At 35.3% G+C, this 17896-nt stretch overlaps 1 protein-coding gene across 6 annotated transcripts in view; it reads right to left on the bottom strand.

Moving 5' to 3' along the window:
- Positions 1-17896, bottom strand: part of CCDC138 (coiled-coil domain containing 138) — a 103342-nt gene that overhangs the window by 21094 nt on the left and 64352 nt on the right. For 2 of the 6 annotated variants that reach the window (XM_087426343.1, XM_087426344.1), the window contains one exon: positions 8329-8505. In XM_087426343.1, the coding sequence (XP_087282469.1) occupies positions 8329-8505 (177 nt within the window). Of the gene's footprint in view, positions 1-357; positions 1768-3026; positions 3144-5277; positions 7563-7582; positions 8021-8328; positions 8506-17896 lie in introns of those variants that run through there. The other 4 variants (XR_015550330.1, XR_015550331.1, XR_015550329.1 and 1 more) reach the window with 4 other exon arrangements.

Raw genomic sequence — 17896 nt, 5'->3', positions numbered from 1 at the left:
TAGAAAATCTGACGTGATTAGTCAAGATTGAAAATAAGATTTACCTTTTTCCTTTCTTTATAATTTATAATTGTCTTAAAAGATATACAGGCAATCTCCAACTTAGATTTTCTAACGACTGGCACAAACATTGAAATGGCTATTTCAGTTTCATGGCGCTGGAAACCAATCACCCTTCTCTCTACAATCACAGGCTCAAAGATCAAGATTATAAACAGGTCTTTGAGGAGGGACAGGGGAGAATATAAGGGGTGCTATTAGTACCATTTTGGACTTCTCAAGAAACTACACTATGATTTCTGTGAAATTATGTTCTCTGGGTTTAAATTTTTTTATTTTTTTTATTTTTTTTTATTTTTCCCCGCAAAGCCCCAGTAGATAGTTGTGTGTCATAGCTGCACATCCTTCTAGTTGCTGTATGTGGGACGCGGCCTCAGCATGGCCGGAGAAGCAGCGCGTTGGTGCGAGCCCGGGATCCGAACCCGGGTCGCCAGCAGTGGAGCGCGCTCACTTAACCACTAAGCCACGGGGCCGGCCCTCTGGGTTTAAATTAAGCTTGTAAACAATCTTTTTAAACTACAACAAATTCAGATGTTGAAAACAGTCTGCATTTGCTTTGGTGGCTGAATGGGCTTTGGAGACAACCTAAACCAAGTTTTATTGCTCTTTTCTTAAAGTATTGTCTTAATCGCAACAATTTCAAACACTGTTGTTCACTCTGATGAAAGACATTTGATGACTAAAAGCTGTTTTAAAGACACCCCAAAATGGAAAACAGGGACTCAGATATTCATACACCCATGTTCGTGGCAGCATCATTCACAATAGCCAAAAGTCAAAGCAACCCAAGTGTCCATCAAAGGATGAATGGATAAAAAAAAGTGGTGTATGCATACAATGGAATATTATTCAGCCTTAAAAAGGAAGGAAATTCTGACACATGCTACAACATGGAAGAACCTTGAGGACATTAAGCTAAGTGAAATAAGTCAGTCACAGAAAGACAAATGCTGTATGATTCCACTTACATGAGGTACCTAGAGTAGTCAAAGTCACAGAGATAGAAAGTAGAATGGTGGTTGCCAGGCGCTGGGGGGTGGGGGAATGGGGAGTTAAGTGTTTAATGGATACAGACTACCACTTGGGGAAGATGAAACAGTTCTGGAAACGGATGTTGGTGATGGCTGCACAACAATGTGAATGTACTTAACACTGACAAACTGTACATTTAAAAATGATTAAGATGGTAAATTTTATGCTATGTATATTTTACCACAATTGAAAAAAAACTACCCCAAAGAAAATGAAGAAAAACTAAAACTGATACGTAGATGGCATTTTAAAAACGCTGTAGAGAACAGGAAAAAAAATCTGCTTTTCGCCAGTCCACGATCAACCTTCAAGTAAGATGTCTACTCAGGCAGTCCTCAACTTCCAAACACCACATCTTGAAGCTCATGAACCACCTCCTGTACTTAGACTGCTGGGCATCAACTGCCAAGGAGCTCAGGCGGCCGCATCTGCCAGCCAAAAGTTCCGTGTCAGCAGTGCTGCTGTCTTAGCTGGGCAACAGGGCTCCCTTCACCTGTTCAATACACTCTAGTGAGCACCAGGTAGACGGATATTTACCAGTGGGGAAAGGAGGGGCGAAGAGCTGGGTATTGGGAGGATGTAGTCACAAGGGTATGGGATGTAAGAGCTTCTGAATTATCTATATCATCGTATCCATCCATACTAGACTCAATTCCTGAGTCTCTGAACTATGAGCTAAAAGAAAAAAGCAATTTATACAAAACAAACAACAAAATAAATGACTATATAATTTATAACTGTTTCTTTGACTCCCCTTGTTCTTTTCCTTTTGTTATTTTACCCACTTTTTACTCCATGTCATTCTCATAATCTGAGAAATTTTCTTTTGATCCAACAATTCTACTTTCAGGTATCTATTCTACCAAACAAGCTCCCACACATGCAAATTTACTTTTGTATAAGTAAGTTTGTAAAGAAGCACTGTTTCTATTAGCAAAAGACTAGAGACAACCCAAATATCCATCAACGGTAATCTGCTTAAATAAATGAATTTTAATTGAAGAAACTCTTCATTCACTAATACAAGAAGATCTCTAAGATATATTGTTCACAACAACACATATAGCATGCTAGCATTCTTTAGATAAAAAGATGATAAAAAATAAATCATAAGATGTGTGTGTATGTACACAGACACAGTATATCTATGAAAGGATATGGAAAAAACTAGTAAAATTGGTTTCCTGACTAAAAGAAGACTTTTCCCCTTTTGTACCTTTGAAATTATCAGCTACGTGAATGTGTTATCTTTTAAATAATAAACATAGCTTTGAAAAAAAAATCCCTGAAGTTAAATAGCCAGAGAACTCTTACTTTTTAAAAATAAATATAGTAGGCGCCAGCCTAGTAGCACAGTTCATGCATTCCGCTTGGGCGGCCCGGGGTTTGCAGGTTCGGATCCTGGGCACAGACCTATGCACCACTTATTAAGCCATGCTGTGGCGGCGCCCAGTATACAAAATAGAGGAAGATGGGCCCAGATGTTAACTCAGGGCTAATCTTCCTCAGCAAAAAGAGGAAGATTGGCAATAGATGTTAGCTCACGGGTGATCTTCCTCACCAAAAGTAAATAAATAAATAGAGTATATTCTTCATCTATATATTTAATTATTTGATTTCTCAGCTTTCTCTACCACACTAATTAGCAGGTCGGATTTTACTCCCCATCATACACGTTTTTATTGTTTTGTTTTTCACAAAATATCAGAACAAGTTTCCTCAAGACAGGCTATATAACACAAACCTAAAGCTTGACCAAGAAAGGGCTCATCTTACCTAGTGTTTATACAGTAAAGACCAGCCTTACATCTTAGAAAAAGAGATTCTGTTACAGCGTCAGACTAGGGAATGCAAGCATCACTGAAGTGATCATGCAACTTTTAATACAGCTGTCAATCTGGCAGCATTCAGACCAGTAACAAATACATGGCTACCTGTGCACGTCAACTGACTCTTCAGTAGACTTCAGAGGTTGTGGAAGGGACCTGCTAGGTTAGTTCCCCCGCCATACATCCCTGAAGAGGCTGGCCACAGACTCCTTGAAAACTCTCCTGTGCCGGGATGGAAAGCCAATGAACCAATTTTCTTAGCAAGTTTCATACAAACTTCCCACAAGAAATGCCTTAATAAATGGTAACAACAATAAATGAATACAATGAAATATTAAGCAATAATTAAAAATAAGAGCTATGCAGAAATATACAAAAAAGCTCGTAAGATGACATTCAAACAAACCAGAATAGACAGGAGAAGCTCAAGGAGTGTTACTACATAAAAATCCCCAGTCTTAATGATGGCCAACAAGCCCCTCCTGATGAGTGCCCTAGCCCCTTCCTTTCTGACTCTTCTCTACTCTGCCCACTCACTCAGTTCACTACCCTGGTTTCCCTGATGTTTCTTGAAAATATCACACCTAACACAACTAATACTTGCCCTAACACCTATGCTCTAGCTGTTCCACTGCGTGGAACAGTCTTCTCCCAGACCTTTGCATGGCTAACTCCGTCATTACCTTTTATAATCCTATGATATTGATATTATTATCATTCCCCAGTATTCTAATAATTTGACAAAAGTCAACTAGACTATAAGCTTCATGATGACAGGGGACCACCTGCCTTGTTCTCTGCTGTATCCCTAGTGCCCTGCTCAGTGTAAGGGAGGAATGTATAGTCTACAGATAAGATATTTGTTGAATGAAATAAATTTGTATCTTCTAATTTTTCTACAATGAATATGCACTACTCATAAAACAAAAAAGTATGCACTTATCATTGTAACTACGTAAAACATATAGATGTATATATACATCTACATATATATAGGCAATATGCAAACTACAAATGCTATATTAAGGTGGTAGAATGAAGAGGGGTGTTAACTTCTTTTAAATTTTAAAAAATATTATTATATGTTCTTCAGTTGTTAAAAATAATCTTTCCATTGTGTTTCCTTATAGAGAACATTCTATTACATGAAAACTTTTAACTGAGAAAACAGGTTATATGTCTGTAGGATTCATGACTAGAAACATGGGTGTGTGCATACTAGATTGATGTTTTGTTGGAAATATCACATACATCATTTCCTTGCTTTAATCTTCTTGCTAATAAAAATATAATAGAATGACAATAAATTAAGAATAGCAAGAAGGGAAGAAATGAAGTTGCCTAAATCAAAAAAAATTAACTGCCAATGAAAAATAGTAGCTACATCAAACTAAGAAATATGAATCTGTTCACAATAAGTTCTAGATCCATACAACAAGTTTAATGCACGTATCATAGTCCAAATTATTTGATGATTCTTTGTTATCTATAACTTTATTAAATTTTCTTACCTATATTTACAGATAATTTAAACAGAACTCAAGTATATTTCTTTGCAAAATCTATTATTTTGTTGTATTTTGATATTTTAGACAGATAAACACAGACTGATGCAACTGTATATATACTAGGACTTAATCATGTTAAAAAAATACAGAAAAACTCAACATCATGAAAACTATTCATAGAAAAAAGATAGAAAGTAATATTTACAGGAGGTAAACGTACATATCTTTGTATAGTAAAAATTTTTTTTTGTTAGTTTGCAGTTTTCCAAGTTTCTATTACTTTTGTAATAAAAATAAACTTTACTTAAAAAAATAAGGTCTGCAAAATGTACTCATACATTATTGCCATTCAAGTGTTAAATGGTAGCACGTTACCTTAGACAAGGCAGTTTCTAGGCCACAAAAGAGAATAAATAATACAAATACAAACTTAAATCCCTCTATTTAAACGAAGTCTGACAAGAAAAGGAAAGTATTCTTTGAAATAAAATAAGAGTCAAGTTCTTACACAGAAAACCCAGGTAAGTGAGTAATGGCTTTCAACCACTGACAGGAAAAAGAAACCACAGAGTAATTTTCTAAAAGCAACACTACTAAGTTACTATATGATACATATTCACACCCAAAACAGATATAAGAATCCCTCAGTCTAAAAATAATATAGTGCTCATAATATATAGGTTGAAGTAAATCAATGCACAGATTTTAACTTACACTCAAAGAATTACATGTTAGCATTTTTCAAAATACCTATGCAGCTAGTAATATTTCCCATATCTGAAAGGATGAATCTAGGGGAGGAGCACAAGGAGAGAAGAGGAAAAAAAATCATTTTGCAGAGCACTAACCATAACATAGCTTAACATAAGGTGTCCAGTAGAGATGGCGTGTCCAACTGCTCTTCAACATGTGGTGAAGGACCAGCCTTTTTAATTTCCATTCCAGCATGGAGAATCCATTACACTTTTACAAAACACTGTTAAAACAGGTCAACAAGGAGGCTACTGAACTGGGGTAGGTTTAGTGCCTTGGGTAGTTAGCCCACCTAAACAAACCAAAACCTAAGCCAGAGTCAGTGCACTGGAATCTAAGAAAAGGAAACTCAGGAACCACTATCATAACAGCCAAATAACCAAATTTTCCCATTAAGGCAACATTTAAGTTACAGCCAACTAGATAACTGCTTTGCTTCCATGTCTTCTCTATGAAAACCTCTGCCCCAGGGCTGCCTGCAGAGCACCCCAACCATTTTCAGCTTTGGTGCTGCTCCATTCGAACTGTTACTTGCTCAAATACATTTTTCAAAATGTAATGTGTCTCAGTTTACCTTTTCACGATACCATTAAAAACACTAGAAAATGAAATAAAAGACACATACAAAATACAAGTCCAAATGTTTTAAATTATTACTGGATTTAACAGATATAAAATTACTGTCAAATTGCTACGCAGGTTTCCAAACACTGTCTCTATGGACCTAGTGAACCAGTACTAGGCACTTTGCATAGTCTGCGGCTCCAGCTCTGCCCACTAACACCTCCTTCCAGCCCCTAGCTCCAAAGCCCCTTATGGGCTTCAGAGGAAGCTTCACGGCCCAGCAGAGCACTGCAAACACATGCTTGAAACATGGCACCTCACACACAGCTGGCCACCAATGCCCATTAGTTGGGTGAGATAAGCCATGTGCAAATCAATTCTATCAAGATTTCTTCTCCAACAACTTTTTCCTATGAATTAAAAAAAATGGCATGTGAAAATTATGATACGGTGAAATGAGTTTCCCATCTCAAATCTAGAAAAAGCAAAACATAAAACCAACAGCTAGAGAAGTATTTGCAGCATTTTGATCTGTATCATTCATTTTTTACTAACACCAGGCACTGGATTTATATTAAATTTTTTTTTTAAATTTTTTTTTTTTATTTATTTATTTTTCCCCCAAAGCCCCAAGCGATAGTTGTAAGTCATAGTTGCACATTCTTCTAGTTGCTGTATGTGGGACGCGGCCCCAGCATGGCCGGAGAAGCAGTGCGTCTGTGCGCGCCCGGGATCCGAACCCGGGCAGCCTGCATCGGAGCGCACGCACTTAACCGCTAAGCCACGGGGCCGGCCCTGGATTTATATTAAACATGGAAATATATCAAGCAAATAAATGCACCTCAGTTACATATCATCAAAGATCCACCCATTTCTGATCTTTGAAAAGTTTCCCAATCAGTAAAAACAATATGGCTTTCTAGCAACCAGCATTAGAAATTGCTTTATTTATTCAATTTGAGCAAGAACGAATAACCTTGGATTTGAGCATAACTTGAACGAATGTAAACAAATGTGAATGAACTGAGTATCTGTTGACTATCTAATCTAATACTATTTCTCCAAATGTGAAAGTCACAGTGCCACGGTCATTTGACCCAAGTAGGTCTACTACTTCATAAAATTATATTTAGTTTTCCTGTGGCTACAAGATTTCATCTCTGTTTGACATATTCAGACAAATTTGTTTCTGATGAATAGACATTTGCATCTGGTAAGATTTTTGTTTTCCTCATTAAAAAAAAATCCTGTGAAACTAGTTGGAAATATACCCACTTGAACAAGTAATCTTAAGTCTCTGTTTCTCAGTTTACTAATTTTTCACTTTTTGCTCTACACCTTAAATTAATAAATCGAGATACAAAACCCGAAGAGTACTTATCTAGGTAGCTAGATCACCAACTATAAGTCCAATATCTTAACAGTTACAAATGGCTAACAATATTAATAAAATATGTCGAGAAAATTTGACATTTTGGGGCAGAAGAAAAAAACAAACCCAGAAAACCTAACCATGGTGCTCTGGTAGAATGCACCTCATGTCTGGAATCAGAGACCTGGTCTCAAGTCTGAGTTCTACCTCTCCTCTGTCTAGCTGTGGAATCCACTGACAAGTTACCTAACTTTTCTAGGCCTCAATTTTTCTGTCTGGCTTCCTTCACAGGGAAAAGCAAGGTAAAGGAAAAACAAGATTGTATATAAAAATGAATTGAAAATGTGAAACCATACACCGAATGTACCTAGTTAGAAGCATAACCATGCTTTGCACCAGCCAAAAGGGATTCACCGGCAGCGGCTTTCCATTGTTAGTCTCCACCTTTTGAAAGGTATAAACATTTTATTTTCACAAGTGCTGTGAAGGGAAGAGGACAAACTACAAGTGAAAAAAAATTATTGAAGCAAAATGGCTGCTTGTTACAAGTCAAGGGGTTACTTGAGGTTCAAAGAGCAATGCCAACCAAAGCAAATGAAAACATCTATGTTCAGCGGCCCTATACTTATCTGGGCTAAATTAGGTACCAACAAGAGCAAGTTAAAAGAACTTGTTATATCAATATAAAAACAAAACAAAAAAAAACCCCACAGACTACAAATATAAACTAAAAAGAGTAGCCATACATACAGATCGAGTGCCCCTTCCCCTATTCTTCCAATAAAACAGTAAAGTTCAAGAGGCAACAACAGGAATATGGCTGTGTCATTATTCTCACTGTAGGGAGAGACCCATTTGATGATGCGACTCCCTCTAAGCAAACCAGGAACATACGATTAGATCTGTCATAATGATGAGACAAGAGAATAGAGAAAGAGGCACAAATACATGAGTAACATTTGCATAGCATAGCCACATAACTGAGATAACGACTGGAAACTGTGCTAAGTTAGTGAAAATTTGGACAAAGGGTTAGGTTTTATAACTCTTGGTGATATTATTAATGACTCTATTACACAGCTGTCAAAATGTTTTTTAAGCATTTGTATCATAAAATGCAAATGTCTGATATATTGAGTTATACATTCAGAACAGATGAGAAGAGTCATCCCACTGTCATTGCTTTGTTATTTAAAACTTAAAAACTTACTAGATTCCACTGTCATCTGAAGCAAACTATCAATGACATTGGATAGGAGTCCTTTACTGGATATTCTTAGATGACTTAATACTACTGGAACAGCTTGATACTCCAAAAACAAGATTTTTCCTTCATCTGTCTTCAAGTCCAAACAAAGAGAATCAAATGCTTGAGCCAGGTAGTCAGCTGAAAAATAATACATAAAATCAACTGCCATATCAGTAGTCCAGTTGGTAACCAGAAACAGAAGGTAAAAGGGAATACCAACACTTTAACAAATTCAAAAGAGGAACAAAAATTAAATAACCTGACATTACAGGCTAAATTTAGGTACTTCTAATTTGCTAGAACTAGCAATTTGTTAGAACTCAAATGGGAAAAGAGGAGAGAAGAGGAATTACATTATAATAGGGTAAATTTCATTCAGAATTTTCATATTTTAACACTGAAATAACAATAAACCCCATTTCTTTTTATATCAACAAAGAAAACAATGTTTAATAGTAAATGCTATAAGCAATGTTTATTTTTCATATTTGATTATAACACATGCTTCCAAAAATTTAAACAGCATTAGTATTTCTATCTTTATAACAGCTTCTGCAATTATATTTTTTGTTATTGCTGCTTTCTAAGTGTTGACCTATTTCAAAACGTAACTTTATACAAACTTGCTAAATGGGTTTTAAAGGAGGATTTGTGTCTTCTGATAAAGATGAAACATTAGCTATTCAAAGACAACTTCACAAGACTGGATATGCTCTGGTGTGTTATTTTCTGTGATACATCTGCCATTAAGAATGGCAGCAAGATTTTACAAAGGCCAATGCTATGATGGCACCTACTAGATCAGAATCCTTGAAACTTTCTTAAAGATGTTCCACAAATGACTGGGAAGCTTGTAAAGCCCGGAGAGAGAAGCACTAATTTAACCAGAATCCATGCACATGAGATATTAAGATACTTATATCATTACACTTCAATACATCAAACAACCCAAGTCACTACTCTTATAACAATTTTACATTGTGCTTTTAAATGTACAAGAATATTCCAGTTTTGTAAAACTCTTTCAACATACTATTCAAAGGAATAAAAAACTGTTAAGGCTGTTAAAATGCTAGAGTTAATTTTTCTACTGAGGTCTCTGTTTAAAGAAGGCTCAAGAGTGCCTTGAAATACAGTGAAAATATGATATAATCACCCCACTAAAATTTACTATCTTTTGGCCTCATGCTGCATTTCTTCTTTGCTGTTTCAGCCTATATAAACTAAGGAAATAATTAAAAACTCTAATTATTAAGAGTGATAAACTGAGAATAACCGGTGTGAAATTAAAATACATATGAAAGAATTTTGAGAAATTCTGTGTCTCTGGATCAATTTATAGTACATTTCATTTTTACTTTTGGTAGAATTTAGTTCAAGGAACACTAACATTATTGTATTTAATTTTTGTAATTTAACAAAGTATTTCAAATATTTAAGTTGCTAGATTCTGTTCAGACTTGCGTTATTTAGAAACCTATCTTTATTTAGCAACAACTCAGGTAGAAGACCACAGATGAATCCTGAACTCAACTGTTCACAGGATCAAAGTCTATATCACAGCGCCACCTACTGTATTTGACACAAATTGCCTCACTTCTTGTTAAATACATCATCTTAGACTAAATAGGCTGAATGCTATTAAAAATTTGTCCTTTAGTAACTGGGGGTGAGGGTAGAAAAATGGCATTTGGCTTTTCTTTTAAGTGGTTTTATCTTTTAGGGAGAATTGAAAATTGTATCCTTATTTTAATTTCCCTAATAGTGAAGATTTTCTAAAAAGACCAATTTAATTTCTAAGAGTATTTTAAAAAATTTTAGTTACCAATTGCACCAAAACTGATTTCTTTTTATGAATATGCTATATTATTGTCTTTAAACTACAGTCTTTAAACATTCAACTATAATCTTTTTATTCCTTATCAAAAGTCAACCAGCTGATCTTAATCAGTATGAAATAGGGTTTTTCCATTATTTAGTCTATATGATATGTTAAAAATGATAGAAACTCTTTGCAGCAACTCCCATCAAAAGGTGAACTCTACTGCCCACCCTTTGAATCTGGGCTAACCTTGTGACTTTAACCAATTGAATGCAGCAGAAATGACACATGTTTTAGAAGCCTGAGCCTGGGCCTCAGAAGGCCATGCCTCTTCCACTCTCCAGCTGGGCAGTCTTCTGACACCATGTAAACAGGCCCAAGCTAGCCTACTTGAGAATGAGAGACCACGTGGAGAGAGGCCCTGGATACGTGAGCAAGCCCAACCAAGAACAGGGGGGCCCGGCCCAGCCCAGTCCGGCCCAGCTTCCAACTACCCAGCTGAGCAGAGCCCAATTTACCAACCCAGAGAATTGTGAGCTAGTAAATAAAATAGTTGTTGTTTTAAGCAACTAAGTGTTTGGTGGTTTATTATGCAGCAACAGAAATCTAATGCAGTCTAACAGACCTCAATGCTGCTCTCAAGTAAAACCAACGCTTATAAGTTAAATAATAATAATAATGTTCATGATGATAGCAGTTAGATTAAGAGCTTATATATGCCAGATTCTTTGATAAACCTTCACATTAATTCTCATTTAATCTTCAAAACACATCTGTAGTGGAAACATAGGAAAGAAGGGATGTCCAAGGTCACACAGCTAGTGATGGGGCTGAGATCTGACTCCAGAGCTGAGGTTCTTTAACTACCACATTATACTGCCGTCTTACCAAGTCAAACCTTCCTGTGATCTGAGCGCGGCAGTCATTTCCTACATCTCTCTAGGCCTGAAGTAAAAGTCCGTAATTTATAATATATAAATCTGCATAAGTTGAGAGCCAAGTGTTGAGTAGGGCAGGACAGTAGAACTAGCCCTGATGTACACATTAAAAAAAGAGTATGTTTAATTAAAAACAGAAGTTGTCCCTAAAACAAATAATTCTATCAGATAAGATTCTTATGACCTCTTTTATCATATCTTTACCTAAATCAAATTGGTGTGCAGACATTGAAGGTTTCAGTAATTAAAATGTTTTCATGGTGCTACACACATCTACATACTTACAATTGTTAACGACATATAACATTCTACTGTTCTATGATGGTATTGTTAAGGGCCTGATTATTTGGGGTCAAGAAAGATGTGGGTCCCTTATATTTGCTTGACTCTCAGTTTGCTCTTCTGTAAAAGTGACAACACCATCTACCTCATAAGGTTGTTGTGAGGAATAAATACAAAATAACCAAGTGAATGACTAGAAAAATGCCAGCAACAGTGCAAGAACTCATTTAATGTTCATTTCCTTCACTACTCCAATTGTGGATTTGTCAGTTATTTACCCTTTATCATTATTACAAACAACACACTAACACTTTTGAGTTATTTTCCCTTTTGATTATTTCCTTGCAATAAATTTTATTAAAGGTTATAGTACATTTTGGCAGCTCCTGTAAACAGAATGCACTTCCAAAACTATAATTTATGGGGGCCAGCCTGGTGGTGTAGTGGTTAAGTTCGTATGCTCTGCTTTGGCAGCCTGGGGTTAGCAGGTTCAAATCCCAGGCACGGACTGATGCATCGCTCATCAAGCCATGCTGTGGCAGCGTCCCACATACAAAGTGGAGGAAGATGGGCACAGATGTTAGCTCAGGACCAATCTTCCTCAGGAAAAAGAGGAGGATTGGCAAGAGATGTTAGCCCAGGGCCAGTCTTCCTTGCCAAAAAAAAAAAAAATTAAAAAAGAAAACCTATAATTTACAATACTATCAGAATTGTTCCCATTTCCTCTCAGTGATACATTATTTTCAATCATTTTACTTTTGTGGGTGTAATAGATATGAGGTTATATCTTACACTTAAATTTTATTTCAGAGACTCAGCATAGCATAGTGATTAACTTCTCTATGCCTCAATTTTCTCATTTATAAAATTGAGATATTACTAACATCTCATAACCTTGTTGTAAGAATTAAATGAGTTAGTATATGTAAAGTGCTTAGTCCATAACACAGTAAGCGCTATCTAAGTGTTTGTTATTATTATTATATCTTTGATTATCTCAGGAAGTATATGCTCTTAGGAAGTCATATAGTAGGGTCAAGAGGGTGGGCTTTAGAAATGGATAGAGCTGAGCTGAATCAGACTCTGTCAAATACTGGTTATGTGGCCTTGGCACAATTATCTAACCTCTGTAAACTAATAACCACTAATATGGGGATAGTAATATTCAGAAATAATGTATAAAGGGCTTAGCATTGTAGTGTCAAATTCACACCAAGTATTATTATGTTGATTCTTATGAACAATCTATTTGCACTATCCATAAAATGGAAACCAGGTATTATGTTATAGATCTATATATATTTGAGTTACTAAGCATTTAATATTATGTTTATTATCAAACACATTTATCTATTTTCTTATTTTTTTCTACTAAATTTATCAATCGTGCAACTGATACTTCTATTTTATAAATAGGAAATAACTTCTTACCAGAGTTAAGACAAGTCTATGGTTCTGATTTAAGAGTATTTCTTATATTTAAATTTTTAGTTCTCTCAGAATTTGTTACAGTGCATAAGACAGTATATCTAAATTTTTTCTCCATACTTATAATCATTTCTCCTAATGGTATTTACTAGATGTCATTTTCCTTTCTTAGCTCTGTTACTTGGCTTGCTTTGCTGTATCCCAAGATTATACAAATTGAGATCCAATAGCCTTGCTTCAACCCCCAGCCTACTGAACCTCCATGGAGCATCTGACAATGAAGGCAGAAAACACAAGGTCAGAAAGGAACCAGTTGATCAGCTCTGGAATTTCATACCGATGTGAATTTGGAGCCACTCACCTTTCTTAACATTAATTTTCTGTTCCTGAAACACGGGGATAGGAAAGTATTCCTCAGGGTAATGTGAATCTTCACAAGTTATTACAATGGCACTTCATAAACTGTAAGATGGCATTTCCCAAACTGTCCTTCTCAGAAATTCAGCCCTGTATATCACTCTTCCACAAGGGGTTTGGAAGTTCAATAAGTTGGGGAAATGACGCATACAGTATATTCGAGTTTTAGAGATTGATAATGCCCAATAGGACATTAATGAAATTATTAAACTTTAGTTACCCCAAATTTCTCAAACATTTTTAACTGCAGACCACAACAGCTCCCTCCTTCTCCTGAGTCACATCTATTATTCAGCTGACAGAGCTGCTTTCCATGAGACAGACTGCTAGGATGCATTACAAAAACATGTAGGTGTCTTTTTTAAGAAATAATCAAAGGATGTGGGGCCTCTCTGGGTTCTCACGCTTATTTTCCAAGGAAGCTGGCACAGTTTTTAAATCTCGCAAAGCTTCCATTAAAAAATGTTTTTAATATCAAAAGATTAATTCTGAATTCTTCAAACACATGGAAAATAGTATAAATGACCCCCATGTTGTACTTCCACTTAGATTTACCAGCTGTTAATATACTGCCATAAACACTCTTTTTTAAAAAGAAATAAAACGTTACAGAAAAAAGTGAATTGAACAAAAAGCAATCACAGATGTATTGGTCATAAAATAGCAAATTGGTGGTTTTACAACTTTGGGGGACCAAATTGGCCCTTTATGAGCTTTGTCAGTTAATCAAAATTGGGGGAGGACGTTTTTATGGATGGTGGTACTTTTTGTAAACATAAGGCAATCTGTAACTTTTTAAACATATTTTAATATTTTAAACATATTTTAATATTTTAAAAATGTATCATTTAGTTTTAATAAGGTATCCAAAACATTTCAGTTAATCATACTCATTCTGCCTGTCTGATAATGTTTTAACTAATTTTTAAATTTTGATTCTAGCTCTCAAAGTTTGTCTAATATCAAATTAGACCTAAAAGATTGCTTTCAATCACCAATTTATATACTATATATTTATATTTATATATATTATATATATTTGTAAACTAAATATAAACTATATATAAATATAAATTATATATAAATATTTATTATATATTGGTATAATATATATTATATATAAATATTTAGTATATAAATGTACTATTTATAAATATACCACCTCTGGACTCTCCTAGGTGATTTTTTTTTTGTTTGGTGAGGAAGATTGGCCCTGAGCTAACATCTGCTGCCAATCTTCCTCTTTTTGCTTGAGGAAGATTGTCTCTGAGCTAACGTCTGTACCCATCTTCCTCTATTTCATATGTGGGACGCCACCACAGCATGGCTTGATGAGCAGTACATAGGGCCACACCTGGGATCCGAACCTGTGAACCCCAGGCCGCTGAAGCAGAGTGTGCTAACTTAACTACTATGCCACTGGGATGGCCCCACTCATATGTGATTTTAAAAATAGCTTTAAGACGTATTTCTAAATGAATTCTGAGTGGTTTCAGAGATACTTCTTTAAAATTTTTTTTAATCCATTTTCACAATCAAAAAACACCTAAGCAATTTTTCAAACTAAGGAAATAGCATCAATTCTGTATTCACATATTTAGATGAAAGATAACATACACACACGTTTCTTAAAATAAATTAATGGAGAACTATTTAGTCTGATTTTTCAACTTCCATTTTATATCCCAAAGTTAAGATAACATTTAAAAATATAAACACTTCTCAGAAATACCCAACAATAACAAAAAATCTGACTGAAGACTATCAGAAGTTGTCTATCTTCTCACAAAGACTTTACCAAAAAGGCTAAAGGATCAAGAAATGCTTACATCAGTTTTGTAAAGAGGGACCCTGGCTGAAAAGGAATTTAAATTTTTAAAAATTAAAATAACTTAGGGGGCCGGCCCAGTGGCATAGCAGTTAAGTTCGTGCGCTCTGCTTCAGTGGCCCGGGGTTCGCAGGTTCGGATCCCGAGTGGGGACTGATGCACCACTTGTCAAGCCATGCTGTGGTGACGTCCCATATAAAGTAGAGGAAGATGTGCACAGATGTTAGCCCAGGGCCAATCTTCCTCAGCAAAAAGAGGAGGATTGGCAAAGGATATTAGCTCAGGGCTGATCTTCCTCACACAAAACAAAATAAAATAAAATAACTTAGAAATTGGACAAAATTCGTAAGAAAAGCAAATTAGACAGTTATGAAGTGATTAGGATAGGCAAGAGATACCATTATGTGAACTCTGGTTAGAGTCGTCATTTATTACCAATTATGAGAGCTTAAAATTCACTAGGTATTGTATCAATAGGAATAAACCGCAAATGCATTGTTGAGTGAAAATACTAAGTTCTAGAAAAACACAGTATGATATAATTTGTGTGTTTTAAGAGAAGATAAACCAAAAGTAACGTTTTTTAGAGGTTCATATAAGCAGCATTTGAGGACATCCGTGATCCTACCACATTTCACTTTTGATAACTCACTGGTCTTCTTGCATGCCAAGCTCCTTCACAGTTCCAAGCATTTGCTCATATTATTCCCTCAGGAATGGCCTTTCTCTTTATTTTCTGCCTATGAAATCCTACACACTCTTGACGGTCCAGCTCAAATGCTAACTCCCTATACTCAATCCTCCCCTGTTCCCCTCTCTCATACCACCAGAAGTAACATCATTTCTCTTGAACCAGTAGTACACTAAATATTTAAACTTCTAGTATGTCATTAATTATAAGATGAAGCAGAATGAAATATATACAGTCTAGTTACCCATGAGATTCTAACGTCTTTGAGAGCAGGGACTGTCTTATGATTCTTTCTATGTTCTTAAAAAATTGACTTGCACAAGGAAGCAATCAAATTCATTAATTCAATAAGTATATATGAAGTGAAAATCAGTGTCATTTCTGGACTTACTATTCCTATTGTCCTATTTTGATGTTTTAAATCAATATTACTCATTTTTTATTATCATAGATCATGATTACTTTAAAATCTGCTAAGGCAAGCCTCTGTCCCAGTGTTGCTGTTTTACTTGTTTTAAATTATCATATTCATTGCAAATATCTTTTGAAATAAACTTTCCTACCACTTTCTCAACTTACACAAACTATATTGGAATTTTAATTGGTATTATTACACTAAGCCACTTGAGGTATCTTAAACTTTTTAATACACTTGTTCTTCCCAGGTAAGAAGAATAAAGGTCCTTTATTTCTGCCATTTAACTTCAGCCATAATCTTTCTTAACCTGTGCATTCATCCATTATTTACCCATATTTTCATTTACGCCCTATTATATTTCACAAAGGATAAGGTTTCACAGACACCATATTAGATTAATATCCAGATTTTATATTTTTTGTTTTGCTTACATAAACAAGATTTTTTTTCACAGATATTATGGATGCTTATTACTGTCATACTATAGTCATAGGTAGTCATAGTCATGATAGTATTGAAAGTCAACATTTTTGTGAATTTCCTCTGGAGTTCATTTTCTGAAACACAAATATGTCTTAGTCCATTTGGGCTGCTATAACAAAATACCAGAGACTAGGTAGCTTATAAACAACAGAAATTTACTGCTCATAGTTCTGGAAGCTGGGAAGTCCAAAACAAAGGCACCAGCATGGTCGCATTCCAGTAAAGGCCCTCTTCCTGGTTCATAACCTATGCCCTCTCGCTCTGTCCTTACATGGTGTAAGGGGCTAGAGATTTCTGTGGGGTCTCTTTTATAAAGGCACTAATCTCATTCATGAGGGCTCCACCCTCATGACCTAAGTACCTCCCAAAGGGCCCACCTCCTAATACTATCATCTCTGGGGGTTAGGATTTCACCATATCAATTCTGGGGGGACACAAATATTCAGACCACAGCACATTATATTCAGTAAATTTCTTAGCCAGTTTCTTTGTCCTCAACTTGTATAGTTAAGAGTATCCAAGAATTAAGTTTTCTCTATTCATTTCCAATATTCATCCTTCATTTTTTTTATGGCTCATTGCAGATGACTGGCATGTCCAACACTATATTGCATAGAAGTGGTGACAGAGAGCACCTAATGTCCTCCTGTTTTCTCTATTTCATTAGTTTTATCAGTAATGAATATTATATCTTATCAAATGATGTTATAATGTATGTTGATATGTGGTGAACTTTATTTTGGGCTAATACCCCCTTCCCACGAATGATCTTTCAAATAGTTACCACCCAATCTGTTATAACTTTGAGAACCATAACCATAAGGAAAAAAATAACTAAGAACACGAAGTTATAGTTTTGTTTTAATTCCATACAAGAGTAACTAAATAGAACATATTTCTGAGAAAGTAGTCAAATTAAATTATTGCCATTGCCCACTTCAAAAAACAACCAGACTGAGTTATATAATTTAACAAACAGGGAAGATATAAAGATGGTATAGTTATTGTTTGACTATATTAGCATGGCTTTAACAAAAATTCTCATATTTAATAATGCCAAAAGATAACTATTTATAGCTGTATATCAACATTGTATTAAAAATGTCTAACTTTGAAACACTTTTAATTCATTCATTTCCGTATTCACTATTATATATCAAGCACTATACTAGGTACAGGGGGATACAATGGTAAATAAGGCAATTTTTTCCTCAGTAAACTT

The sequence above is a fragment of the Ceratotherium simum genome, chromosome 40 (assembly GCF_057802395.1).
Source record: "Ceratotherium simum simum isolate JZ-2026a chromosome 40, ASM5780239v1, whole genome shotgun sequence".
Lineage (NCBI taxonomy): Eukaryota > Metazoa > Chordata > Mammalia > Perissodactyla > Rhinocerotidae > Ceratotherium > Ceratotherium simum.
Note: the sequence above shows the minus strand (reverse complement) of the source record. Positions and strands in the feature narration are given on the sequence as shown.